The sequence below is a fragment of the Mobula birostris genome, chromosome 6 (assembly GCF_030028105.1).
Source record: "Mobula birostris isolate sMobBir1 chromosome 6, sMobBir1.hap1, whole genome shotgun sequence".
NCBI classification, from domain to species: domain Eukaryota; kingdom Metazoa; phylum Chordata; class Chondrichthyes; order Myliobatiformes; family Myliobatidae; genus Mobula; species Mobula birostris.
In genome coordinates, this window is record NC_092375.1 from 25412300 (window position 1) to 25440291 (window position 27992).

At 40.9% G+C, this 27992-nt stretch overlaps 1 protein-coding gene and 1 long non-coding RNA gene across 6 annotated transcripts in view; one reads left to right on the forward strand and one right to left on the reverse strand.

The window, feature by feature from the left end:
• runx1 (RUNX family transcription factor 1) overlaps window positions 1-27992 on the reverse strand; it is a 234243-nt gene that overhangs the window by 47762 nt on the left and 158489 nt on the right. For 4 of the 5 annotated variants that reach the window (XM_072260045.1, XM_072260047.1, XM_072260044.1 and 1 more), the window contains exons 3-5: window positions 5963-6207; window positions 5041-5197; window positions 3892-3996 (exon numbers count right to left, since the gene is read on the reverse strand). In XM_072260045.1, the coding sequence (XP_072116146.1) occupies window positions 3892-3996; window positions 5041-5197; window positions 5963-6207 (507 nt within the window). Of the gene's footprint in view, window positions 1-3891; window positions 3997-5040; window positions 5198-5962; window positions 7383-27992 lie in introns of those variants that run through there. The other variant, XM_072260048.1, reaches the window with a different exon arrangement.
• Window positions 5179-27992, forward strand: part of LOC140198873 (uncharacterized) — a 51201-nt gene continuing 28387 nt past the window's right edge. Inside the window, exons 1-2 of the long non-coding RNA XR_011886278.1 lie at window positions 5179-5220; window positions 15701-15857. This is a non-coding gene — a long non-coding RNA (uncharacterized lncRNA). The remainder of the gene's footprint in view (window positions 5221-15700; window positions 15858-27992) is intronic.

Below are 27992 nucleotides of genomic sequence, written 5' to 3' on the forward strand. Positions count from 1 at the left end.
AATTCTAGTTGTCAGATTTAAAATGAACCTGCTTTATTTACAAACCATTGTTAAATTTGCAATCAGAGTTGGCTTCTACCATCAACAATTTTAAGAAAAGATAAAATAAGCAAAATACTTTTTTCAAGAGGACTTTCATTTTGGAATATTTAAATTTAATTTTGATTACTATCTGGGTTTGGAGTTTCAACAGTCATTTCTAGTAAAAAAAAGCTAGATACTTCACAGTACGTTATTTATACTTGAAGCCTTGGCTTCCCAATTCCAAGTATCATTCTTTATCACAGCACTGTCAAATCTGGCAAGGCATAGTAAAATTTTCAGCATGACTTGCTGTTGTAGTAAAGGATTTGATGTGATAGAATGCCCTGTAAATTTCTTCACTTACCTGTATAGAAACCAAACCAATAAAAAGACCCAAAGGCAGCAAAATACTGGCTTTTGAAGCCACTTGCCCTAACTACTCTTTCTATCACTTCTGTTCTCACTGTTTTTAAAGTATTTTGAGGTAAAATAATTGTTTAGGAGATGAAATAGCTAATCAATATGTATACTTCTATCTTAACTCCACCATGGATGGTCCCAAACCCAAGCGAAAGGAGGAGGGCTGGGCATCCCATAAAAGCCCAGAGCTACAGAAATGCCAACAGAAGCACCAAAGACCTTATTCCTGGGAGCGGAAGGGTCTTTGAAGATGCGCTACACTCAGGGACATCTTGAAAAGGTGACCCAAGACAGAGGACTCTGGCGAACTGCTATCGGCAGAGTGCTCCCCAGTAGGGGTAAGGGTTTACTTAGGTAAATAGATATACTTCTACCCTAAAAGTATCCTACAACTTGTGTCATTTTTAAATTGAAAGAGTCCAAATTATAATAATATTAACTTATAACATTAGATATCAAATCACAATTTCCTCTACAATCATTAATAAGTCTTTGGTTCGTTGATCAGCTATGCAAACTGATAGCATATTGTTAGAACATAGAGCAGTACAACAAAGGAGCAGCCCTTCGGCCAACAATGCTGTGCCAGACCAATTAAATACGTAATCGAACGGCCAACTAAATTAATCGCTTCAGCCTACACATGTCCATAATCCTTCCATTTTCTTCGCATTCATTGTTAATGAATTTATCACAGCTCTGGTTTATAGAGAGTACTTTGACTCAGCTCTGTGGTTTGGCAATGAAGTGAGCTGAATCTTTATCTGAAATCTGTTGGTTCCTCTGATGTTTACCAAACACAAGATCAAAGGTAATTCTGTGGTTTTGATTAATGTATGGAAGGATAATCTGCTATTTATAACATTACTAATTCCATATCAACCCCCCAAAAACCCTAATTGTATTTTATATGTTATTGTAATTCCATGTAAATATAGAAACCTTATGCAACACACACAAAATGCTTGAGGAACTCAGCAGGTCAGGCAACTTTGATGGAAACAAATATTCAGATAATTTTGAAGTACTGTACTTATTATTCTAGTGGAGATTGTTTTTAGATTTAAACCTGATTTATATTTTACAATACAGAATTTACACTTCAAAGTACAGAAAATAAACTAACATTTACTAATAGTTACTTTAATAAATTAACTTCATAATAAATGTAAATATTTTGTAACAGTATAATTATTTGCATTTTAGAAAATACGATAGTCCTTGAAACAAGCTGTATCTTTTCATATTCTTTTAATCAGAAAGTCATCATCACTACCCATTGCATGTGCAAACCACATAAAGAATCTCAAGGCTTCTAGATATACAAGATAAAATTCTTCTGACTGAATACAATGTGCTGGCAAAGAGAGACAGAATTTTAAAACATGTTTGAAGGGAAGGATCAGTGGAATTATTAATCTCTTCTTTTTGAAATGAAGTAGAGCAAATCACTTCAGGCTTTTGTTGGTATGTTTAGCTTGGTATATTAAGCATTGCCAAAGACTGAAATTAAACTCAAAGTAATATATTTCCAGAAGGAAAGTATTTGTGATGGTTGAAACTATGAAAGCTGAATTTGCTGAAGCATATTAATTAATAACAGTTATGGCTATCAAATATTGTCACCCGACAAGCTAAATAAATGTCTAAATAATTACACAAATACATTTTGAAATATTTGTACACATATTCTTCGCACACTTTGGTGTTTGTTACTGAAGAAACACCACGTATTTGGCTGCAAAGCAGGAAATATAAAGAAACAAAGTGAAATTATTAATAAATAATACATTCTGCATTTTAGTTAGAATCATTGCATCAAATCATCTCAAAAATGACTGTAGTATTCCTTTGTAACTGTGCCCTCCTTACAGGTCATTATTGCCATTCTCTTCTGTTTGTCACATCTTTATAAAATGCCTAAAAATAACACCACATTTAAGGTAGTAATTCCATATCTTACGTTACAAAAGTTCTAAGTGCCTTTAAGAATTGGAATATTAAAGCAATGGTGTGTTTCGTTTATTTAAGCTTCTACAACTAACCTTGCTTATGTAATTTTTAAATATGTACAATCATGGAAGCTTTACTTTTTCATATTTACCCCGAGAAAATATACTTACTCCACATTCCTGTTGAAGTATCAAATAAACTTATCAGATTAAAAAACAGTCATTTTATTGACACTCTGATTTGGCTTAGATTAATCTTTGCAGCGGAATATATCAAGTTTCTTCAATAACAAGAGCTAATGTTTGAGAAGAATATGTGTACAAATCATTCACAATGTACTGCTTATCTTACCAGTTAGATAATTATTCAGGTTGCCAGGCGTTAATAGTGGGCATTTCTGTAAAAATATTGATAGCTGCAATTGTTATTAATTACATATAATGAGATTCCGTTGCTATGGCCTGGTAATGTTTAAAAACTGACCAAGTATTAATTATGTGAGACTAACTTCCAGCAATAGATTTCGCAACAATTACTTCAAAACTGAGTCAAACGTGACTGCAGTGATCTATACAGTAGGCTGTTTGTTGTTAGCAGGTGAGCTTTCCTTAATAATTTACTACTGGATCTGCTTCTACTAATGGACGCAAGGTAGTCGGAAAATTCCCTAGCCCGCAGTTTATAAAAAAGCATAACATCATCCGATATAAGGCGAATTAAGGATCTCCGTGAACTGTCTTTGATTACTGTAAGGAGTAGAATTCCACAATATTTGAATACTTAAATAGAAAGAATCTTTAGTTGAACTATTTGGGTATAGTGTTTGCATTATACGTGTACCGAATGTAATATTTTCTTAAACGCCCAATGATGTGTGAAGATATAATACACGTTCAAATTACATTTAATTTTAAAAGTCTTGTACGGATATGTTTTACACCTTAATGCCATTAATGTTTCTATATAATAATTTATGAATAAAACTTCACCAAACTGGCCACCAGTCAGTCTCACAGAATCATGAAAATCATACTAATAACAGGTTGAGAATCTTTCGGTATATGAATAGTTCATTTATCCGATGACAGAATTATCTAAAATACTCGCTAGACGTCCCATTACGGTTTGTATTCACTTGAAGGCTCCGGATATTTGATTAGCACCCATAACTATATGCACCCGCCTATGTACAGCGAAACTATCGTCGTGAATCGAGAAGCTTTACTGTTTTATAAAACATGTAGCTTGCCTTTAAAATAAACAGAAGTCACCTGTCTGTTGGTATTTGACATCTTCGACCCAACAGCGGATAACTCCTAGTGCGTTTGCAAAATGTGACATTAGGTTGCATTTGAACGACTCAAGGAGACTCAAAACACAGAAAACAATTCTGGAAATGTCCCCATCCTACCGCATCATTATGGAAATATTGTAAAGGAGTCAACACTTAAACCCGGCCCGCTCGGTTAAAGCAAGGACAACTCGGGTACTCACTCCTGGGCTCTCTGGGTCCGTCCACGGTAATCTTGATGGCCCTGTGGTAAGTGGCGACTTGAGGAGGGTTTGTAAACACCGTGATGGTCAACGTAAAACTCTTCCCTGAAACACGGGCACAGCAATCAATGAGCAGGTTACAGAGACAAGGAAGGTTTAAGCAATAATTGGAATACGTTACTCGTATTAATAAAAAAATCAGGCCGAAATCAACACTTCTACTGTTAATGCATATCTAAATATTTTAATCGATTGTCACAGCATGCCTTCATCACATTTCCCGTTCTTTGTAAGTGTTAACTCTTTTCCATTAATAGAATCCAATCACTGGAAATTTTCTGTGACGTTAGAAGACTACATCGCCATTTATAGCATAAGGGGAGGCAAATGTTTTATTGAATTCATTGAGTATCCTTTGCAATATGTTTTTTTAAAAAAAGATTATTTAATCCCAGTTTCCTTCTGTCCACAAAATACCTAATTTTTAACAAGGTTTTTTTTAAAATTTAATTTGTGTTCTTATGCAAATATAGCAGTAAAATGTAGTACAGATTAGTTGGCATTTTAATTGCCTTAAATGTATTGTAAATTCGGCTGCTAACATTGCGGGTTGATTTAGCCAACCTAATGTAACCCAAGGAGGTGGTGAAAATATTTGGAATAAGCGAGGGTTTTCGGCGCTGGTTGGACCACTCTTAAGTCCCTAGTGGGGTATGAGGGGAGAGAACGATGGAGCCGCAGAATCGAAACGGATCACTTGAAATTGTGACTAAGTCGTTTGAGTACCCGTTTGGTTTCCGCGAAGATCGCCGCCCCCGCCCACGCCCCACCCTGCTCCTTCCCATTCCTAAACCACCATCCCAAATAATAACAACCCCTGACCAAAGTAACACCAAGTCCCTCAGCGGATTGTCAACAGCCTCAGATATTATGCAGGCAGTTCCATCTGACAACGTAGAATCAACAAAACCCGATGTAATCTACATTTTGAGTCTCTTTATCAGGCCCAGATGACTGCCACTTGATACTTTCTGAGCGAGTACAGTATATGCATTGAGGATTATAACTATATAATCAGGGGAGCAACAACGAAAGTCTGACAAACTCCCGATGCGATGAGTTTTGTTTTATTTTGTTTGCTCTGACTACCTCGTCCACTCCGGCCGACGAATCGCAGGTCGTTAAAGCGGGCGACTTGGTTCTTCATGACGGCCGTGGCGTTGCGCAGCTCGGCCGAGTAGTTCTCGTCGTTGCCGGCCAGGACCGTGACCAGAGTCCCGTCAGGAACATCTCCCAGGGCGACCACCTGCATCCGGGAGAGGAGCACAGGTCAGGCACAGAGAGGTCAGGGCGAGAAAGGGTCTCCCAGGCGGTCCACCGCCTCCCCACCCCTCTACTGCTTTATCGCCAAATTGAACCATCCAAATAATCCCTTTCTCCCTCCTGTCGAAACGCAATGCGCCCCCCATGATCTGACTCCCGAATATGTGAATCAAAGGATACGTGTTAGTGCAGGAAAGTCCCTCGGAGTTGAAATAGCAGCCAAGAATGGTGGAATATACACGGGGAGGGGCGCATGGCCTATTCTTACTTATATTAATGCAATTCTTGTAAAAACACCCTTGGTCTTTTTTTTCTGCGAAGTGCAGTTCTTTGCGCAATAATCCCGGCCAAATGTGTGGGAAAGGCCCGCGTGTGTGGGTGGGAAAGGGGAGGGTGTGCGGGGGTGGGAAAACGGGTGTAATTATAATCCAGAGTGTAAAAAACCTTAAATTATGGAAGACCAGTACAAAGGCTAGTCTGGGGGTACATTCATCCTAGGGGCTAAACCCCCAAATAGATTACCTTGACCTGTCACTACTGTATATTGGTTTGGGATTATTTGAATCACTTTACCGCATTTATTAATCTACATTTGGTAGTATAATTAAAGTACACAGCAGCAATGCTAACTTTTTGCTCTTTAATCTGTACAAGACCCAGTAAAGGTTCACTTACAGCCACTGTAGGTGCCAGTGGGTTCCACCGACTAGTAAAACCCACCAAAGGAAACTGAGCACACGGGATTTACCTTAAATGCGATAGGAAGGGTCTTGTTACATCTCCAGTGAGTCGGCAGGACGGAGCAGAGGAAATTTGGACTGTCGGTCCGGACCAGCTCTCCGGGATGATCAGCTAACACGTCGACCATGCTGCGATCCGCCGACCGCAGTTTGCCCAGAGCGCTGTCCGGCGGCGCCAGCGGCAGGGAGTCACTCATCTTCGCCGTGCTCAGCGTTGTCGAAGGCGGCGTGAACCGGCGGCTGGTGTTGGTATCTACAGGGATACGCATTACAACAAAGCTTAGCAATCTCAAAAGACAAAAATTCTCAACACCGGGCAGCTACAGAAACTTGGCCTGTTCGAGGGTCTCTGCCTCTCGCTCCCTCGTCTCTCTCTCCCCTTCCCTCAATCCACCTGCGACCCAGTGCAGACCCCTGGAGTCTCTGGAGAGATGAAGCCTTCGCTCGAGTCTCTGGCGAGTTTCAGTCGCAATCAGCAGGCGTAGGTGGGGTTTACGATCGGTTCGACTCGGTGACGGGTTAAAGTCACGAAGTGTCCACCTGTAGACGTTCTGTTGTTGACCCCCTTTTAATTTTCAGTTCTGCACCGCGGTTCTGGTAGCTGGCAGCTCTGCCACAGCATATCGACAGGATATTCGCTGAAACTGTCGCTTGATCGTGCAGATCACCGATTAAACTCAAAAACAACGAAGAGGCAACTTTCTTAAATAAAAGAAGCTTGGCGATTTTATCCAGCAGTTGAAAAGACCACAGTTCACTCTGCTCAAATTAAAATAATTCGAAGTTACTTTTCCCCCTTCTCTCTACGACCACAGCCACGGTTTAATTCTCGCAGCTTTCGCTTTCTAGATCTTTATTTTGGGGGTAGCGCGGTTTTGCAGCTCGGTTAGACTTGTGGCTCTTCTGTGGTTTGAGACGTGCAAACACCACATATATAATCCCCTGACCAAAATTCAGAGCGCACAGAGAGAGAGAGACTTCAGTCCAACGTGAACTTCACACGAGACACCCGCCCTGTGGATGACTGCGCCAAATAACACAAAGCCTTTAAAGTTCTTTTTTAAACTTCAGAAGAGCAGCTGGAGAAACCTAAAGAAGAAATTGACTTTTCCAGTCATAAGTAACTTGCTTCTCTTTTCTGCATCGGCACTCCTCCTCTTAAGGTGTTGTCCTTGTTGTAAAATAAAATTATTTGAACACTACGCTGGCAGGAGCAGGAGCACTTCAGCGCTTTATGAATGAGTCTTTCTCTCTCCCTCTCTCTCTCTGTCTCTCTCTGTCTGTCTGTCTGTCTGTCTGTCTGTCTGTCTGTCTCTCTCTCTCTCTCTCTCTCTCCTTTATGATTTAAGGTGAATGTCTCGGAATTTCTACACAAAACCCCCGGCGATCTCTTGCTGTCGGCACGAACCCGGTAGATTTGCATATCCCATGAACCAACCAATTGGCAGCGCGTTCTAGAATTCGGGCCCGGCCAGGAAGGAAGGAGTGGGCGGACTCTTTGGACGGCTTCCAGCCAATCGCAGAAGGCGTCTTTGTGCTTTCGAAAGCGCCCGGGAGTGCGCGGTTCCGGAACGCTACACCGCGCCAGGACGTGCGCGCGTGCACGAGCAAGCGCTGCTACCATCAATGGGATTCCTTCTTCCTGAACCTCATCCCCAAGTAATCTTGCAACGTAAACTAATCTCGAGCGCCTTTAATCTTTCACACCTTATTTGCTCTAGAATAAAAGTTATTTTCAGAATCCAAAATGTGTTTATTATCCTCTGTTCCAAGTCCATTGAGCAAAGGAACCATAAACCTGTTCGAAATTACCTTTATTTCGTGCATTTCCCCAAATACATCCAATATAAGCAGATAACCAAACAAAACAGAAAATATTTAGTTTATCCAATCCCCATTGGCGACCTTTTTCTTCTTGACTGCGCTGTTTATGTAGTGACAACTAAATATTTATACATATATTCGATTTGGAGTTTATATCAGTAATTTTAGCTTTTTAAATTTCTAAATATTATGTTATTTTTGGGATTTCAGGTTTTCAAAGTTATCTCCACAACTTTAGCACACAAACACACATGTAGTGTAGGGGTTGAGCAGACAGCGCACATGCCTCGTGGATTCCTAAGTCTGGGCATTAGTTTACATAAGTTTATATCCGGATAAATATATATTTTTGAGTCTTAAAACTTTGGAAACTATCATTTATAAAATCTATGTCGACTGAAAGAAAACAACGCATAAAGTGCGAAAACATGACATCAGTAGGCACACCCTGCGGTATATCAAAGTTAAAGCAGCTTAAAGGCTTGTTCTATTTGTTTATAAATTTCTAATTATAACGTTTTAAATGTGTTCAAACACGAGGGCTAAGGCACTAGTCTACACGAAGCTGTCTGCTTTCCACTCCGATCTCTTACTGAGGGAACAGCCACTTCCTGGTGCCTGTGTATTTTTGATTATGACATTAATGGTCTGGCCGCCGGCAGATAATCACACAGGTATGATTTCTATTCCACATACTCCGTGGTTGGTGACCCTTTGAAAACCGCAGGAATCCGGCTACTGTCAGCGACACTGCAGCAAGAATGGGCGATTAAAACAACGTGAGACGAACGGCGAACGACTCATGAGGCAATGGGCCGAAACCTCGCTGGTTTCCTGTCATGGCAGAAAATTTAATAAACAAACCAAATGAGAAAAAAAACAACCCACGCATCTATGGTTTAATTCGACACACAGCACTGCGTCTCGGGAGCAGCAGTTCCTAATGATGAGCTCCAGAGGGCAGCAACGGACCTTCAAGCGGCGCTCTCGCTCCGCACAGGTCCGGCACCGCAGCAGAAACCGAGTTCTGTTTTTGGCTGTTAAATTATCTTTTTTTTGCAGGGCAAGCACTACCTCTTTTTGAAAGAAGAACAAAATGTGCGTATTAACCCCATCCACATCGTAGGCAAGTTTATCTCCTGACAGATTAAACACTATACTAACTGTATATTTTTTATTCCACGTGTCAGACATATCATGTGAGCGAACCACCCCCTGCGCGATGTCTACACGTCTTGGCAGTACATCTTGGTTTCTATAGCTAAACAGGAAGAGTCTCAATAAAGATATGAGTATTAAGAAAAATGCAGCGGCAGCCTTTTTTGTCGGGAAAAAAACGATTTTCCAGAATATAACCCTGAAGGCTGTATGCCCAAAAATAACAAGACAATTAGAAATATTGATTTATTTAACTTCAGAGATTCACGTGAATTAAATTATGTTTATAAGATTGAATTATTATTTTGGCAAAATGCACAAGGCGGCAGGATAAATGTCTACTGACAAAATTGTAATAGATTTTTTTTGCAATGCCAGGCTGACCTTTTAAAATAGAAATGATTTTAAATTGAGTCTCCGTCTTATTCTTCCCCTCTTTCACCCGGTATTAACTAAAATCGCCCTCTGTGTGGATTTAAACATTCTTTTCATCTGGGGCATCTGTAGGGAGCTATGTTTATAACCTGATTGTCAGAATTACCAATATTTCTAAAGGTGTTTTAATCTAAACTTAATATTTTTTTTCTAATGGGCGACTTGAATCTTATATTTTCGCTGCAATCGATTCAATGCTTCGTCCAAGCAAACGTAACAGTAAAATAATTAATTCATATGACATGATGTTAACGTTTAGCTCTTTTTTAACTCATAGTTATACATGGACGAGGTTTAAGTTATCTGCAGTTTAATCGGTTTTAAAGGCACTTGAGGAGCCGAATGTCAATAATCAACTTCAACTGTTTAGTTTAAGTTCAGAATAAATTGACACAATATTGGTTAGTTTATTTTAAACTAGTAATCCTTACAAAGTAATCATAACTATTACAGTTATCAGAGAGAGAGAGAAAAAATACCAACTGCAGTTACAGCCGGTTTCAAAGGCATCGCGTGAAGCCAGGGGTGTAAGTCAATTGAAACCGTAGCCAAAATAACGAAACCAGCGAAGAACGTAAGCTTGGATGGGAGCGTTATCAGAATCGAGGAGATAATGTTTAATAAAGTGGATAATTTTTCAGTTGTGGTTTTAGAATCAGCAGAAATAAATCCATTTTAATACACATAAAAAGCCATAGGCTGTCGATATCGCTGACTGGATACCCAATTCGTCGTTTCTCATCCAACGTTTCCCCGTAGCTTTAAAGCGGGGGTTCCCAGCCTGGGATTCACAGACTCCTCGGTAAGGCTCCATGGCATTAAAAAACGGGTAGGAATCCCTGCTTTATAGGTTTATTGATGACAAAAATATGCTACATAACTTTAGCGATACACCTGAATCAGTTGCACATAAGTCCGGAGACAGAAACCGTCCCTTCAATTCGTGCTGCCTGATCTCACAAGATGTGTGGGATAATATGTGGGTGGAATCGAAGGGAACAGTCATGTTTACCTGTGCAGAAATGTTACTTTCGTTACTGGACTCGTGGATGAACTTATAAATTAAGAGTAGAGGTTAAGGATCTAGATGCGACTTCTTATACAACGGTAATCTCGAAATGTGTTGATGTCAATTAAATAATATTTTTGTTTTGGTGATTCTGTTCCGCTTTGCATAAACCACGCACTCATGCGGATTAATGTTGCTTAAAAACACAGTATTATAAAAATCAAGTACTCTTCAAGATTTTATTAGAGTGTGTAGTGATTGGGGTGACTAAACCGAAGTAAAATAACACAAAATAAACTTATTTATCTTGTCTGGTGTAGAAGTCTATGCCTCTCTTAAATGTAAATATGGTCGCTGAGGCCTTGTTACCTTAATAAGGAGACTGTTTCTCCTAGGGATTATTAAACGTTTCCACGCCACAGGGTTAGGTAAATATTTAATGAAATTGCCCGGGTCTCCCTCTGTTTTCAGTGTGGAAGGAGAGTGGGGAAATTACCCTACGATCCAACTTCGCTTTATCGATTGTCAGCCTCCTTCAATAATTCCATTGTCTCCAGTGGTTTAACGGTTTCACGGAGCAGCCGAATAACATCGTGGGTAAAATCGAAACAGACAAAGCCAACAACATTAAAAGTTCAAACCACAAACATATCTGGAAATCTGAAAATGCATTAGAGTAGATTTTTATTTCATATGCAACATACCTCAATGCCTTTCAAAACAAACCAACGAGTTTGGTTATTTTAAAACTATTCTCTTCTGCAATAGTGACCATTCATAATTTACCTGGAATCAATGATCAGTTGCACATGCATGAAGTGTAAATGCCCTCCTCTTGAACAGACGGGGCAGTTGACTGAATAAGAAATGACCTAAATATGCTTCAGTTTGTAAGGATAGACGGTGACTGTTAAACATAGAGTTAAAATGTAATTCCCAAGGGCTGTCATTAGTTGAGTCCCTATCGCAGAGCTTTCCGAAGATTTTATAGCGGAATTTACGATAGGAGTCGTTTTGTTGGAGCATTTGTCCGATAAATTGTAAAAGGGCTCCAGTCGGTAACCACCATAGTTACCACACCTATAACTGATGCCAACAATTTGTTTTCACCCTGCACTCAAATCTGGATTCCTATTTCAAATTTAAAGTCCTACTTTATTCCATCAGAAATCTCGCATAAACAAAAAGTAATTATTTGGAATTAAACACCTTGACATCCCGTTCCTATTCTCAAACTCCGCTTGATTTGCAACTCATCTGACCGTTACCCGGCGAGATTGAAGAGATTATTACTATTTTTTTTACAACGGTCTCCTCATTTTAAAACTATTTTAACTGTGTACGTTGCATCTTCGCAAAGACCCTGCAAACACGGCATCTAACTGTGTGGCGTGTGTCATATTTGTAAACCAATAATCTAGATGCTAATCAATGGCATTTTGCCCTCTCCGTCTGGATAATGGTGAACATACGTTTTGGTGTTGATTTGCTTTTGATTTTAGAATCAGACAAAGTCCGTGTTCTATTTAAAATTCGCTTTCTGTATAACACTTGGAGATCGACGAGGTTGAATCTGTCTTAATTCTGCTTCGGTTAGAGGTTGATTGAAAAATCAAATTCTTCTCCATCAGAAACCACGGTTCCACAAATACCATCTACAGTATAAATTTAACCACGTCTAAAAGAACACGGGGTGCGATTTTAACAATGGTAAATGTTTGGGGAGATCGCTGTTGTGAATGGGTTTACAAGCACCTTATTGATTTTATGGGGACCATCTTAAGGAAGAGTTTTGAACATAGCTAGCAGGAGACAAAAATTACAATAAGATGTTGTTGCACAGATAGCAATCGTTTCATCACATCTCGTTAATCTCCGGCACCCAACATTTCGCTGACCATGGTGCTTATAGTGTTTCCGCATAATGTTACCGAACCCATTAAATAGACGGAACTCGTATTTGATTTTGAGTAGCGAGCTAAATTTAGCGGTATCTGGGGCATTTGTTTTCAATCGGGAGGAATCAAGGCAGACAGGATTTTCAGTCATTCAGGGGGTAATGGGCGGGAATTTGTTTTGTTTTCGTGCTGCTCCATTGCCGGTGTAGTATGCGGAGACCAGAGGTGAGAGATCAGCCACACAGGATGCTGTTGGCCGTAGTAAAATGTTCTCTCCTGGTGTGGCGTATCACACTTCACTCGTGGCCCATCTTAAAGCACTTATTTCTTACTGATGGTTATGTTACTCCAGTGTGCCGTGTCTGTTATCGTGGGCGTGGTAACATGGAAGTGATTTATCTCCTTAAAATATATATACACAGGCACATAAGGCATCAGTTATTTGTACAGCCTACCCGCATCAAGGGCATATATACAGAAAAGTGCCGGAAAAGGGCCAGCAATATCATATAGCATCCCACCCACCTTGCTCATGGACTGTTTGTCCCACTGCCGTCCGGGACGAGGCTACGTAGCATCCACGCCAGGACCACCAGACTCAAAAACAGTTACTTTCCCCAATCAGTAAGACTGATCAACACCTCTCCCCACCAACACACCCTACCACCACTTCTTTACTATTTCCTGCCAGAGTCTCCTTATGTACGGATACCCCTTGAGCCCAGCGTCACTTTATTGACATACAATCAATCGATGTATATAAGCTATCGTGTGTATTTATATGTGTTATGTTTTTAAATTATTGTGATCTAACTTTAATGTGTTGCTTGAAATTCCAGCATCTGCAGATTTCCTCGTGTTTGTGTTTTATCTCATTGTGTTTTCCAGATTAACAATTATTTCGTTCTCCTTACACTTGTGCACAAGAAATGATATTAAACAATATTGAATCTTGAAAAATGTAGTCTGATTTCTGCAATATTCGTCCGATTTCATGCAGCCATAGAAAATAAAATTATGGAAATATACGTATGCTCGAAAGGTGACGAGCATCAAATCCCTTAGGAAACATTTTTCGTTCCAGGCTTCGAAAGACGACTTGTCCTGAATTACTACTAAGTATATTTCCATGGTTACTAACTATAGTTATGACCACAGTTTCCGGGTTTGGACTTCGTTAGCTGTTGCATTTTCTACCGATTTCTGGTTGCACACCTGAATTTTTTCCATTTGTCACCTCCCACTCTAAACCGCTGGTGTTTGTCTGAGGGTGTGCTTAAACAGTAGCTTTTTATCCACCCCTTTAACATGAATACGTCGTATTTGTTTTCGTACGTGCGTAGCCACCCTGTCAGTCCCAGTGTAATTTGAATTAACCTCTACATATTGCTTAGTAACGGTAAGGGGAAAGGATGATTCTAGGTTGATCCACGAAGCCGGGTGTAACGGAAGCTGTTCTGTCAAACAGCGCCGTTTAAGTTCATAAAACTATGCAGGCTTTCCTCTTTAACTTTGCTTGCCAGTAATTCTGTTGTACAGAGTTACTCTATAGCGGCATTGAGATCTCGAGTATTCAAATAATCCCCAAACCTCACACAAATAAATAATCGATTGCCTTGCCAAAACTAGAGCTTGTAGCTGTCAGTCTGGTTACTCCTACAACCCCCAAAACAAATATTTAATACCAAATGCGAGGAAGTTGCTTTCGCAGACTCTTCCGATATGAGCTTGAGTTACAAATCTTATCTTGCTCTTGAACTGCACGGCGTGGTGAAGGCATAGCCTCGCTAATTCTGCATATTAAATCAGTATTCTATTCCGAGGACTACAAGACATTAGTAAACTGTCCTGACATGTTTGTAACACAGACAGTTCCAATACCAGAGTGCGTTGCAATGGTACCTGCTGCAATATATTAGTCTAATTAAACAAGCCATCTTGACATTTGTATTTAGCTTGTTGGAGCACCTAACCCAACATGTGTGAAATACCACAGTCTCATCTGATTGAACGGAGAGTCTCGCTGAAGTGGAAGGGCCTATTAACCACGACCAGCGCCGCTAATACATCATCACAGCCACAGTTAAAGCCGCAACTTAATCTCATAAACTCCTCTTTCCACTTAACAGGCCGATTGAAAGGCCTTTTAAGGAACTCGTCTTTGATTGTAGCCCAGCCAATGAAAGATTACAGCTGCTCGTAGAAGATGATAAACCATCTCACTTTTTTTTTTGAGTGCACGCAGGCACGCGTGGAAAATATTCTAGAACCGAACTGCTCGAAAGACACAATGAACAAAAGTGACTGTTCGGCAGAAAATGACATCTCGCGACCAATCCCGCGCATTTGTTCACCGAGCATGTAGTGTGACCATTTGCTTCACAAGAATCACATAGAAAACAATGAAAATTTTGTGTTGAAATGCAGATTTGTGTTGAAATAAATGATACCCGGAAAAAAAATGTCAAGCGCACTTCAACTCGCGTTCAATCAGAATAAACGTTAATTACCAAATTGTTGCATCAGGCACAAATTAGCAAATTTAAACAAAGTGGTCTTATGTTGTTTATGCCATATTATTGGGACAAAATCACATGCTATTAACGTTGATAGCTAGACATTTAACACATGCAGGTCGTGTAAAACAGTATTGTGTAACAGGAATGAAATTCGACGCTACCAAAGATGTTGGTTGCTGCTCTTCCGTCTCGCATCAGGTACATAGCCCAGGAGAAGGGAGGGGATAAACCAGACTGTCCCTTATTCATTGTCAAGGTTGCCCAAAAACAGAAGTGGTTGGTGGTGGTGAGGCACCAGCTGCGAAATGCTCAGTGCTCGGGCAAGGTGTTTGCTTTTACTTGGACTCAATCTACCCTAGAGATTATTAAATACTGACAAATTGGAAAATGACATGCAGTCATGCTTAATAAGTTTTTCCACTTACCAAACTCACCAGAGAGTTTGATTCGTTTTTGCCCGAGGCATTTAAAACCTAGTAATTTCAATTAGACACTGAAATGATGTTCACCTTTTCCATCATGTTATTTAAACTTGAATTGCAAGGAGAACTTCATTTTTGTTCACAATATATCAAAAAGAATATATCTTGAGAATTATTGCACATCGTAGAAAGGTGAGTATGTTAGAATGGTGCTCATTTTTGCAATCCTTTAACGTGGATATTAGCCCAATTAGAATGAATGGGTTGATCCAAATAGAAATATTCCAAAATGTGCTAAAGACTCACAAGTTTACATGATCAATAACATCTAAAGTCAACTAGAAAATGCTGGAAAGAACAGGCCAGGCAACATCTGTGGAGACAGTGAGGATGCTAACATTTTTAATCAAATAATCTTTCATCAGAATCGATATGATGTAGGTCATTGACCTGAATTTTAATTCTGTTTCTCTTTCTGCAGGTGCTACCCGATCTCCTAATCGCTTGAAAATTTTCTGTTTTATCACTACTTTGCTGCTACTGCAGGGGATTGCGTTGAACATTTTCTAAAATATGGGTAACAACATTGCATTGATGATACATGGATAAAACAGTCAAACGTTGGCATGTTTTGAAGGGTCAGTGTCTTTGCAAATGATGAAATGAGGAACTAATTGGCCTCTGGGTCATGAAAAAAGTGCATTTGTACACACAGTGGCCACTTTATTAGGTACAGGAGGTACTTAACAAAGTGGCCAATGAGGTGATGTTCGTGGTCTTCTGTTGCCATCCACATTAATGCAGAGATGCTCTTCTACACACCACCATTGTAATGCGTGAATATTTGAATTACTGCCACCCCCTTGTCAACTTGAAACTGTCTGGCTATTCTTCTCTGACTTCATTCATTAATGAGTCACATTTACCCACAGAGTTGCTGCTCTTTGGATTTTATATTTTGTTTCTTGCATTATTCTCTGTAAAGTCTAGAGATTGCTGTGCATGAAAATCCCAGGAGATAAAGTTGTAGAGAAGTACAGCATGGAAATAGGCCCTTTGTCCCATCTAGTCTATGCTGAAACCATTTAAGCTGTCTACTCCCATTGACCTGCACCAGGACCATAGGCCTCCATACACCTAACATCTATGTACCTATCCAAACTTCTCTTAAATGTTGAAATTGAGCTTGTATGGATCACTTGGTCTGGCAACTCATTCCACACTCTCACAGCCCTCTGAGTGAAGAAGTTTCCCCTTAAACTTCTCATCTTTCACCCTTACTCCATGACCTCCAGTTGTAGTCCTACCCAATCCTAGTGGGAAAAAGTCTCCGTGCATTTACCTATCTATATCCCTCATAAACAGCAGTTTCTGAGATGCCCAAACCACCCTGTCTAGCACCAACAATCATTCAACAGTTTAGGTTACTTAGAACATATTTCTTCCCCCATTCTGATGTTTGCTCTGAACAACAACTGAACCGTTTGATCATGTCTGCATCCTTTTAGCATTGAGTTGCTGCCATGTGATTGGATGATTAGATATTTCCATTAACAAGCAGGTGAACAGGTGTACCTAATAAAGTGGCCACTGCTTGTATATCACTTTTACATACTCAGGCTTTGTCAAAACTGTTAATAGCTGGTGGGCAACTCTACAGTCACGTTTGTAATATTGAAATCAATTATCAAAGTAAAGATTAGAAACAAGTATCGAGCCAGTATGCTTATTGAGCAGGAAGAACAGAATAATTTTATTTCAAAGCAACAAGTAGACTGGTCTCCTAAAATGGAGAGCACCAACGGATACCCTGGCAGTGAGAAAAGGTTACTGATGCATAACAACCACAGGCTCTTTGCCCCTCAAAAAGTGATCTGGATGAAATAGAGGAGGAAGGTACAATAATATCATCAAAACTTAGCTGATTTATTTATTGAGATACAACATGGAATAGCTTCTGGCCCTTCAAGCCGTGCCACACAACAAACCTTAATTTAACCCGAGACCAATCGCAGGACAGTCTATAGTGACCAATTAACCTACCAATCCGTACTTCTTTGGACTATTGGAGGAAACTGGAGGACCCAAAGGAAACCCACGTGGTCCTGGGGAGAAAGCACAAACTCCTTATGGACAGTGGTGGGAATTGAACCTGAGTCACTGGTACTGTAAAGCATTGTGTTAACTACTTTGCTACCATCCTGTCATGCTTTTACCATTCCAACAGGAAAAGGCCGAAGAAAGAAAACGAGGGAAAATACTACACTCCTGACTAATTGCCTTCCCCATCTTCTTGGTTGATATTGCAGTTGGATAACCATACATAGAAACATAGAAAACCTACAGCACAATACAGGCCCTTCAGCCCAAACAATCATATTACAAAGAACAAAATTAGGCCATTCAGCCTATTGTGTCTGCTCTGCTATTCCATCACGGCTGATTGCTCAATGATTCCAGGGTTTGTATGGCGATGCCTGCATTCTAACACAGAACTGGGGCAAACTTGAAGAGTGTTATTTGATGCAGAGGAAAAATTGCAGTGGCTCCACATAATTTTTCAGGGGTTCTTGGCAGGAAGAGAATCACCTTCTTTTAAACAGGTGTGAAAAAGATTACAAACAAATTGAGATTATTCTGGCTTTATCACTCTTCCTTTGCGGTACTGATGAGGGGTTTCGGCCCAGAACTTACTCCTCTCCATACTTGCTGCCTGTATGTTCTCCATTTTCTGTATGTTGTTCTGGATTTCCAGCTCCTGCAGAATATTTTGAGTTTCTAAGTTAAACAATACATATGCACAGGAATGGCAGACTAGGTATGTGCCCGATATTTGACCCATTTGCCCCAGTGTTGGCATGCCTCTCCCCCCATAATTCTCAGCAATCTGATCTTATTCCTGCAGCACACTTTGCTCCATTTTCTTGTGCCCGCCGCAGCACATTTTACCTACCACGTTCAGTGTTATATCCCTTGCTTTCTCACATATTGTCCATCTTTAACACACGACACTTTTACAGCTTGATGTGTGCTGCCTAATATCTAACACAGACGTGATCCATTCTGTATTGCAGGGTCAGCTTTCCTTTGAAGATTGGAGAGTGAAGATCTATTCATCCTCATGAAGGTAACTCATCAGCATTGTGGTCAAGAAGTTACACACACAAAATGCTGGAGAAACACAGCAGGTCAGGCAGCATCTATGGAAAGGAATAAGCAGTCAATGTATTGGGCCGAGACCCTTCATCAGGACTCCGATCATGCGGAAGGGTCTTGGTGGAAATGGCAACTGTTTATTCCCCTCTGTGGATGCTTCCCAACTGGCCAGTGGTGTAGTGGCATCAGCACCGAATTTTGAGACAAATGATCCCGGGTTTGACACCATTTTGGAGCCTAGCAATACACTTAGTTCATACACCCCCAGAAATCCGACTCTGAAGTTAAGCAGAGGAAGAAGTCTGGAGGAATAGCCAGGAAGTGGCTCCACAGTAGCGCAGTGGTTAGGTAGATGCTATACAACTCGGGGCATCTATGTTCAGAGTTCAATTCCGGTGTCCTCTATAAGCAAGTTTCTACGCTCCTTCCTGTGTGTGTGTGTGTGCGTGTGTGTGTGTGTGTGTGTGTGTGTGTGTGTGTGTGTGTGTGTTTCCTGGTCTCCTTCACACAGTCCAAAGATGTACGGTTAGTAGGTTAATTGGTCATCATAAATTGCCCTATGATATGTTAGGGTTAAAACCAGCGGGTTGCTGGGCGGCGTGACTTGGTGGGCTGGAACAGCCTGTTCTGCACTGAAAGTCTCTAAGTCAATAAACAGAAGGCAGCTATGTGCCTGCAGTCTGCGATGCCCTGGAAACCAACCATATGGAGAAACCTTAGTGTTTTTTCCTTTTGCTTGCCAACGTCCAAGGGAAGTTAACAAACTGCTAGCCTTTCACTAATGTGGTGTAATTGACTTGCCAAATTGCTATCTGTACAGGAAACGTGTGAATGTTCCTCATGTCGCCAGTGATAGATTTGAACAAGCCGGGGCAGTGGAGTTTAGGGCCACAGCACATTGGACCATGCACCATGTATCTCAATGTAGAGCTGAAGCAGGAGGGAAAACGGCAGCCTAATGTTACTCGCAGAAATATATTGTTTCTCTGTGATGGCCAGGTGTGGCATAATGCTTTGGAAGTTCCCCTGTACCTTTAACTTAATTGAAGTCCTTGCTGGCTTTTATGTTGTTGCTCATCACACTAATTTGACAGCCTTGGCAGTAACCTCAGCAAACTAATTACCACCTAATCAATCAGCTCTCAGCCTGTCAGCAAAGTGTGGGAAGGTAACATCGATAGTTCTATCCGGCAGCTTTGACTCAACAGTGCCTGGTATGGGTGCCACTCAGCTGCACCTCTCATTGTAGCCTTGGAGTTCCCAGCCAGGAATCCCTGGACCCCTTGCTTAATGGTGCTGGTCCACGGCATAAAGAAGGCTGGGAACCACTGAATGCATAGCAACAGCTGAATTCTAGAGATGATTGAGAATTCAAGGCAATGGTTAATCATGTGCAGCTTCAGGGAACCCTGGTGAGATGTTAGAGGACCCACAGAGGTGTTACTGGTTGGAATGAAATCTTGCAAACTTGCATAATGGCAGCTGGTTGTAGTTGCTGCAGTCCAAACAAGTCAGTACCTAACATTAGTACAGGAGTGCCACAAGGCTCCAGACAGATTTAATTGCTTCACCTATTACGTTCCTTCCATCATAAGATCAAATCACAGGATGTCAGCATAATCTTCAAATTCATTCCAAAAATAAAGACTATGTCCGCAGGCGGCAAGACCTAGACCTCATTCAGGTCAGGGCTTTTAAGTAGATTTGTGCCACAAACCCTCCACCTAACACCTAACCTTGACATTACCACCATCCTGGTGGTGACCACTGACCAAGGTCCCAACTGGACCAGCTACATAATTACTGTGGCTGCAGGAGTAGGTCAGAGTCTGAGGAGAGTGGTTGAGTGTGGAGAGTGGCTCTTCTTCTGACACCCAAAACCCTTCCAAAGTTTACAAATCAGGCACGTGACAGAATACTCATTTGAAGGAGTACAGCTACAGTATAATGCAAGAAGCACAAATGCTTGAATAGTTGAATGGCTCTCAGCCTATAATTCTAAATGTTAATTTTCTCATTACAGATGGTGCAGTACACTCAGAGACCACTTTATTAGGTACCTCCATTGTGCATTCAGAGATGTTCTTCTGCACACCACTGTAGTAACACGAGGTTATTTGAGTTACTACCACCTCCTTTTCAGCTTGAACAATTCTGGCCATTCTTCTCTGACCCCTCTCACTCACAAAGCATTTTATGCCCACAGGACAGCTGCTCACTGGATGTTTGTTGTTTTTTACATCCTTTTGTGCAAACTCTAGAAATGTGTGAGGAAATCTGAGAAGTTTCTGAGATACGCAAACACCCCATCTGGCACCACAGTTAAAGTCACTTAGATCATATTTTTTCTCCATTCTGATGTTGGGTCTGAACAACAACTGAACCCCTTGACCATGTCTGCCTGCTTTTATGCATGGAGTTGCTTTGCCATATGATTGGCTGATTAGACATTTGCATTAAAGAACACAGGTACAGGTGTATCTAATAAAAAGGCCACTGAGTGTATGTACTTTCTACAGAGAACACTGCATCAACTAGTCTAGATTACTCAGAGAGCAGTTCCCAACCTCCCCCCACCCCCCATAAACCAACAGCAGCAGATGCATGGAAACACTGCCACCTGCATCTCCCATTTCCAATGCACAATTACCTGACTTAGAATGATTTAGCCAGTTCTTCACTGTCGCTGGTTCTACACCCTGTCACTCCACCCGATAGGATCACCTTGACAAGAGATATTTTAACCATTCAGGAAGTCTAGCTCAGGCAGACCACTTGGATGAGTTGGGTTGAGGGTCCTACTTCTGGGCTTAATAATTTAAGAAAGTTCACCACAACACTCTCAAGAGCTGTTGAAATGGACAATAAATACTGACCACCACACAACATTTTGCGGACCTCAGGAGGTCAGGCAGCACCTACAGTGTGGAATCAACAGTTGGGTTATCAGGCTGAGACCCTTCTTCGTGACTGGAAGACAAGGGGAAAGATGCCAGGATAAGAAGGTGGAGAGGGGAAGGAGTACAAGCTGGCGGTGATAGGTGGAACCAGGTGAGGGGGAAGGTAGATAAATTGAGAAGCTTGGAAGGAACACATGGAAAATATAAAGGGATGAAGAAGAAGGGATCTAACAGGAGAGGAGAGTGGACCATGGGAGAAAAGTAAGGAGGAGGGGCACCAGGGAAGTTGACAGGCAGACGAGGAGAAGAGAAGGGGTAGGAGGAGAGCCAGAATGGGGAACGGAAAAAAAAAGGGGAGAGAGGAGAATTTATCTGAAGATAGAGAAATTGATGTTCATGCCATCAATTTGGAGGCAACACAGATGGAATATGAGGTGTTCCTCCTCCAACCTGAGAGTGGCCTCATTGGGGTGGTGGAGGAGACCGTGGATCAACATGTCTGAATGGGAATGGGCAGTAGAAATGAAATGGAGTAGCCATCAGGAAATCCTGCCTGTTGTGGATGGAGCTAAGATACTCAACAAAACGGTCCCCCGATCGGGTCTCATCGATGTAGAGGAAGCCGCACTGGGCTACAGTAGACAATCCTAACAGACTCGCAGGTGGAGTGGGGCCCTGAATGCTGGTAAGGGAGGGGGAGAAGGGACAGGTGCAACACTAGTTCTACTTCAAGGATAAATAGACACTGACCCCGCCGGCAAAGCCGGTAACACAAATAACAAATGAACTACGTCTCCCTCATTTCCATTCATTGCAAGGAAGCAAATCCCGACACATTTCAGTGAAGTTTGTATGTTAGGAGAATGAGTGACATTTTCAGAGAGCCTACTTCAGCAATACTTTGTTTACTTACTGCCTCCAGTTCCTGCTGACGTACTGTTTATACAAATCTCCCACTTAGTTCACAATTGAGAACAGAAGAGTAGAACCAGAGTTGATAAAAGGCCATGCGGCCCATCCATCTCACCCACTCACATCAGTTAACATTCTGGACCGGAACAGATTATTTGATTTTTATTGCTGCCAAATTCATACCCTTCTGTTTCTTGTTGAATTAGGAATATGTCCAGCTCCTTAGTTCAATGCTTCATTTATTTTAATAAATATAACTAGCTCTTTGCCAGTTCCACATAGTCAAGGCCCAGAGGTTATAACATCATTCATTCAGTGTGTATTGGATTATATTGCGTGGGTTAACACCTTTACACCAACAGGAGGTTATTCCATAGTAAGAGATTAAAGACCAAAAAGAAAACATTTAATGTAAACAACAGGAATTCTGCAGATGCTGGAAATTCAAGCAACACACATAAAAGTTGCTGGTGAACGCAGCAGGCCAGGCAGCATCTCTAGGAAGAGGTGCAGTCGACGTTTCAGGCCGAGACCCTTCGTCAGGACTAACTGAAGGAAGAGTGAGTAAGGGATTTGAAGGTTGGAGGGGGAGGGGGAGATCCAAAATGATAGGAGAAGACAGGAGGGGGAGGGATGGAGCCAAGAGCTGGACAGGTGATAGGCAAAAGTTTTGCCTATCCCATGATCCTCTCGTATCCCTTTTGCCTATCACCTGTCCAGCTCTTGGCTCCATCCCTCCCCCTCCTGTTTTCTCCTATCATTTTGGATCTCCCCCTCCCCCTCCAACTTTCAAATCCCTTACTCACTCTTCCTTCAGTTAGTCCTGACGAAGGGTCTGGGCCTGAAACGTCGACTGCACCTCTTCCTAGAGATGCTGCCTGGCCTACTGCGTTCACCAGCAACTTTTATGGACATTTAATGTATGATTACTTCATAAAGCTACCTTTTAAGTGGAGCTGTTACATATTGGGTGCAGAGTTAAAGTTGGGCTAAATAAAGGGTTCTGTTTACAGAATGGCCTCAATCACATGAACACTGGGTTAGCATCAGAGGTTATACCATGATGCTTACCTCCTAACCTGCTTTCTGCTTATGAAATTCTGCACTCTGTTTCATATTTCTGAACTTCTCATCGGTTCTGCTCCTTTGGAGCCTTTGAACATTAGATCTATGCTCAGTGACCACTTTATTAGGTACCTCCTGTTCGTGGTCTTTTGTGGCTGTGGCCCATCCACATCAAGGTGCGATGTGTTGTGCATTCAGAGATGCTCTTTTGCACATCCCTGTAGTAATGTGTGGTTATTTGAGTTACTATAGCCTTCCCGTCAGGTTGAATCAGCCTGCCTGTTCTTTGCTGACCTCTCTCATTAACAAAGCATTTTCATCCACAGATCTGCTGCTCACTGGATGTTTTTTGTTTCTCACACCATTCTCTGCAAACTCTACAGACTATTGTGCTTGAAAATCCTAAGAGATCAGTAGTTTCTGAGATAATCAACCCAATCTGGCAACAACAATCATTCCATGGTCAAAGTCACTTAGATCACATTTCTTCCCCCATTCTGATGTTTGGTCTGAACAACAACTGAACCTCTTGACCATGTCTGCATGCTTTTATGCATTGAGTTGCTGCCACATGATAGGCTGATGAGATATTTGCATTAACAAGCAGGTGCACAGGTCTACCTAATAAAGTAGCTTCTGCATATGTATCATGATGTCTAGAGTGTTCCACTTACTTTTCCTGAAGTAAGGCTGGTGTGAACCAACATGGGATGGTGACAATACGTGTGCACATCTTTGTCTATTGTGATCTGAAGAAAGTTGAATGCAGGAGCCAGCAATGGAGGTAAAATTAAATGCTTGTGATCGGTCTCCAGTGACAACCAATAGATAAGAATACAAACATTGAATTGCACATAATTTCAAAATGTGAACAGCTTACTGACACTTAATGCCCAGGCTTAAGACTGAAGACTAATCACTTTGGAGTCAGTCTCAAGGTTTGCTGAATCTTGGGGGCCAGTGTTGACAGTCACCTCTTGTTTAATACTTTATTGACAGATAGGACCTTTGGAACTAAAGACAAGTTTGACAAACTTGGAAAGGAAACTGAGGGATAAGGTCAAAATAAACATGAACATAATGAAAATAAAATCAACCACAAAATCTGAATTCAAAATCTCACTTGGCTGCTCATACTTATCATAAACAGTTGATGTCACACTCATTTATTTCTGTACTGTAGCTCCAATATTAATAGATGACTGGTACCTCACATGTTATTAAGAAACAAATTAGAATTGTACCAAGGGAATGTTTATCTATAGATGGACTAAATGGCTCAACTTGCCTGAAACTATTACTGTTACTGAACAGAAACTTAATAAGCCTTGCAACAAGAAGTTGCACCCCTCTCGCACAGGGTTTCATAATCTTTTCCTTTTAATCTAATCAGTGAGGCAACGTTATTTGGTAACGTGCGTTATTGTGACAGATCTGCTGCTGACTGTCACTCTGATGTTTCAGCAACTTATAAACAAGGTGTTTCCTGATGAACTATAGTGATGAGGCTCAGCTGCCTTCATTGTGTTTCAATGAGATAAAGGATTTCAGCCAGACGCGATCTCCACACTAGGCCACCACTGAGAAGTAGGATAAGATTATCATTGTGGAAGTTTGACACTCAGCACTACCATCACCACCTACTCTGCTCAATCCCCACAGTATGCTCTGCCAACGTTTCTGCCTGTCTGATAATTCTGACAAGGCTGCAGGGTGCGCAGTCTTTTTTTTTGCACTTTATTTGAAGGCAGATTTTCAGATTGAAAAACTCACCCTTTGTTCTGTTTAATAATTCAAATGGGAGTATTGTGTGGATACTCTTAACTGCTACTTAAAAAGTAATTAATTGATTTTCTGACATATCACTTAACAATATATTGCACTGACATGAAGTTGGGATCTTCTGTTGATTGGAATGGATGATTTGATGGTTACCCAGGCATTAGTTTAGCATGGAAAGTCTAGAAACCCTTTCACGTTACAACTGCTTAGTTTTCTGAAGAGAAGAAAGTTCTTTTTTCTTGTTTTTGAAGTCAAGGATTCAGCATGTTTCTCTACTTAGAGATTAATATTCTTTTTGCCATAACTGGATGGATAAAGAGTCTTTTTTTGTTCTGTATTTTCTAAAGCTTGCACATAAAGGCTGTCATATTCCTTTCTTGTAAAGAAATTATAAGGCTTCTGGATTGAGGAGAACAAAGTTCTGTTATCAGTTGGAGCATCAGTGAGTAACCATAAATTACTGCGATGCTGGGTGGGACATTGATGAAGATGATATCTTTGAGAAATACAGTAGTTTTATGCCTTCGATGAGATTACTAATAAAAGAAACAGGAGAGAAGGATTGACTGCTGCAGTGGGTTAGGTACTAGATTCCAAAAATGTGACTTAAGTTCCTAGCCTGCTGCAGGTTTTGAAAGACTCTATAGTTAGCAAGGATAAACTTTTTTAAGGGTTCTACAAGAGAAAGCATTGGTTAACTCTAATCCAATCCCCAATGAATATGTGGCTTTAATGTTAAAACACTCCACAGATAGGTGTTGCTGTTAATAGAAGATCCTTATGGGGATGGGGGAAATATCAGATGAGATATTGGGGCTATTTTTGTGACAGAATTTTACCTTTGATTGGCATGCCCGGCTTTACTTGATAGTAATGTTGAAGGTCTGACATGGAGGTTGCTCAGTTACCTAACAAAGTGAGAGGGGAAAAAATTCTGTTCTGATGAAGCACCTGCTATACTCTTCCTTCAGTTTGTAAATTTGCATTTGTGTCAAATTGCAAGCCAGTTTATAAAGAATACATGTATAAATTTAGTCAGAAACCACATTGTTGTACTGCATAATGATTGTGGTAAAGATCCATTTGCAGAAAGATGCTATTCTCTGTTGTTTTATCAAAAGGGAGTAGAATGATTAGTTATAACCTTTATTGGAGTATTGGAGATATGACTGGCACACAATGGGTCAGTCACACACCCACACATTTATTTGGGAGTGTTCACAATGTGAAGCAGTATTGTTGATCTGATCATGAATCTGCTAACTGCAAGTCTCTATTTCTCCTTGCAAATTTATGAAGTGTTCTTACACAGTGAACCAGCTGACGGATGTAGAGAAAATGAGGAACACAGGCCTGAGCAATGGACTCATTTAGGTGAGTTGAACCATTATTTTCAAAGTGTATCAATTGGCTTTTTCAAAAGCTGTGCAATTTGTACAACATTAGGTTTCTTACTGTTCCATCTGTGGAAGAACATTATGTCAATGACGAGTTAGCCAGACAGGCAACTTCTGTATTGATTGGAAAGCTGGAAGTATTGCTGAGGTTACAATTACCAAGAGGATGGATGGATGTGCTATGGGTAGTACCAGTCAACATTTCCTTCTCTTTGATCTGTGTGAAGCCTAACTCTGGAGTAACTGGTAGACAGATGGGAGAAGCTATAGGCTGCAGCCTTGTTAATTGATCTATTGCCCTAGCACTATGCTGTTTTGCTATAAAATCAATGTGATCAGAAATGGAAAAGAATGGAATTCTCCTTATAACAGCTGAGACTCAACAAACAAAAATGGTGAATGTGAAAATGGAAGCAATAATAAACCAAATTCTAAGGTGATTTAACATGTGAAGAAATTTATATGATGTGGAGAAGTTCACGCCTTTTTTAAAAACAGAACCTTAAAAGAAAGGTGTTATACATCCAAAACAAAAACAATGTACATAAACTAAGTTACAGTAAAAAAAATATAAGTCTGGATTTCCCACACTTTGTACCACATCTCACTGAGATTTCTTGTTGGAAATAAAAAAGGGCATTTTACTTATCTGCCCATATTGAGTCTGGACCATTATTTGGAATCAATTTATCCAACTTTCAGTAATTTCTACCCCTCCACATTTTTCTCTTTTCCATTCCACTTTTTGGCATCCCTCTTATCCCTTCTCTCTCCTCATTTGACCAGTATCTCCCTCTAGTGCCTCTCCTCCTTCCTTTTCTTCCATGGTCCATTGTTCTCTCCTATCAAATTCCTTTTTTTTAAGTCCCTTAACTCTTCCACCTATCACCTCCCAGCTTCTTACTTCATCCCCCTCCCCCACCCACCCACTTTCCCCCTCATCTGCTTTCACCTATCACCTGCCAGTTTGTACTCTTTCATCTCCCTCCACCTTCTTTCTCTGGCTTCTGCCCTCTTCCTTCCCAGTCCTGATGAACGGTCTCACCTGAAGTGTTGACTGTTTAGTCCCTTCCATAGATGCTGTATAACCTGCTGAGTTCCTCCAGCACTTTGTGTGTGGTTCAAAAGTATTGAATTCAATGTAAGGTGCCTCCAGTTTATATGTAATAATAAGCCTATAATGGAAGTGGATCATCTAACAGGATTCACACCACTGATTCCATGCCATTGCTGTGCATGATGGATGTCCATTTGCCACAGGGCCATGGTGGAGTGGACTTGATGGGTCAAATGGCCTAATTATGTTTCTATGTCGTATGGTCTTACTCAAACCTTCCTCTGGCTCACTTTGTGGGGAAAACCAACACCTTGTGAATGGTGAATGTGGAAAATGGAAACAGTGATGAAGCAGATAGCAATATGAATTATGAAGCGTTTAACACTGTTGTGAGAACCAGCCAGAGTTGGAAAAGTGGAGACACAGCGATCACAAGGTGGTGTCCATTTTAACGGTAGAGAAAATGTAGACTATAGTCTTTTCATCTTGTATTGTGTCTAATAG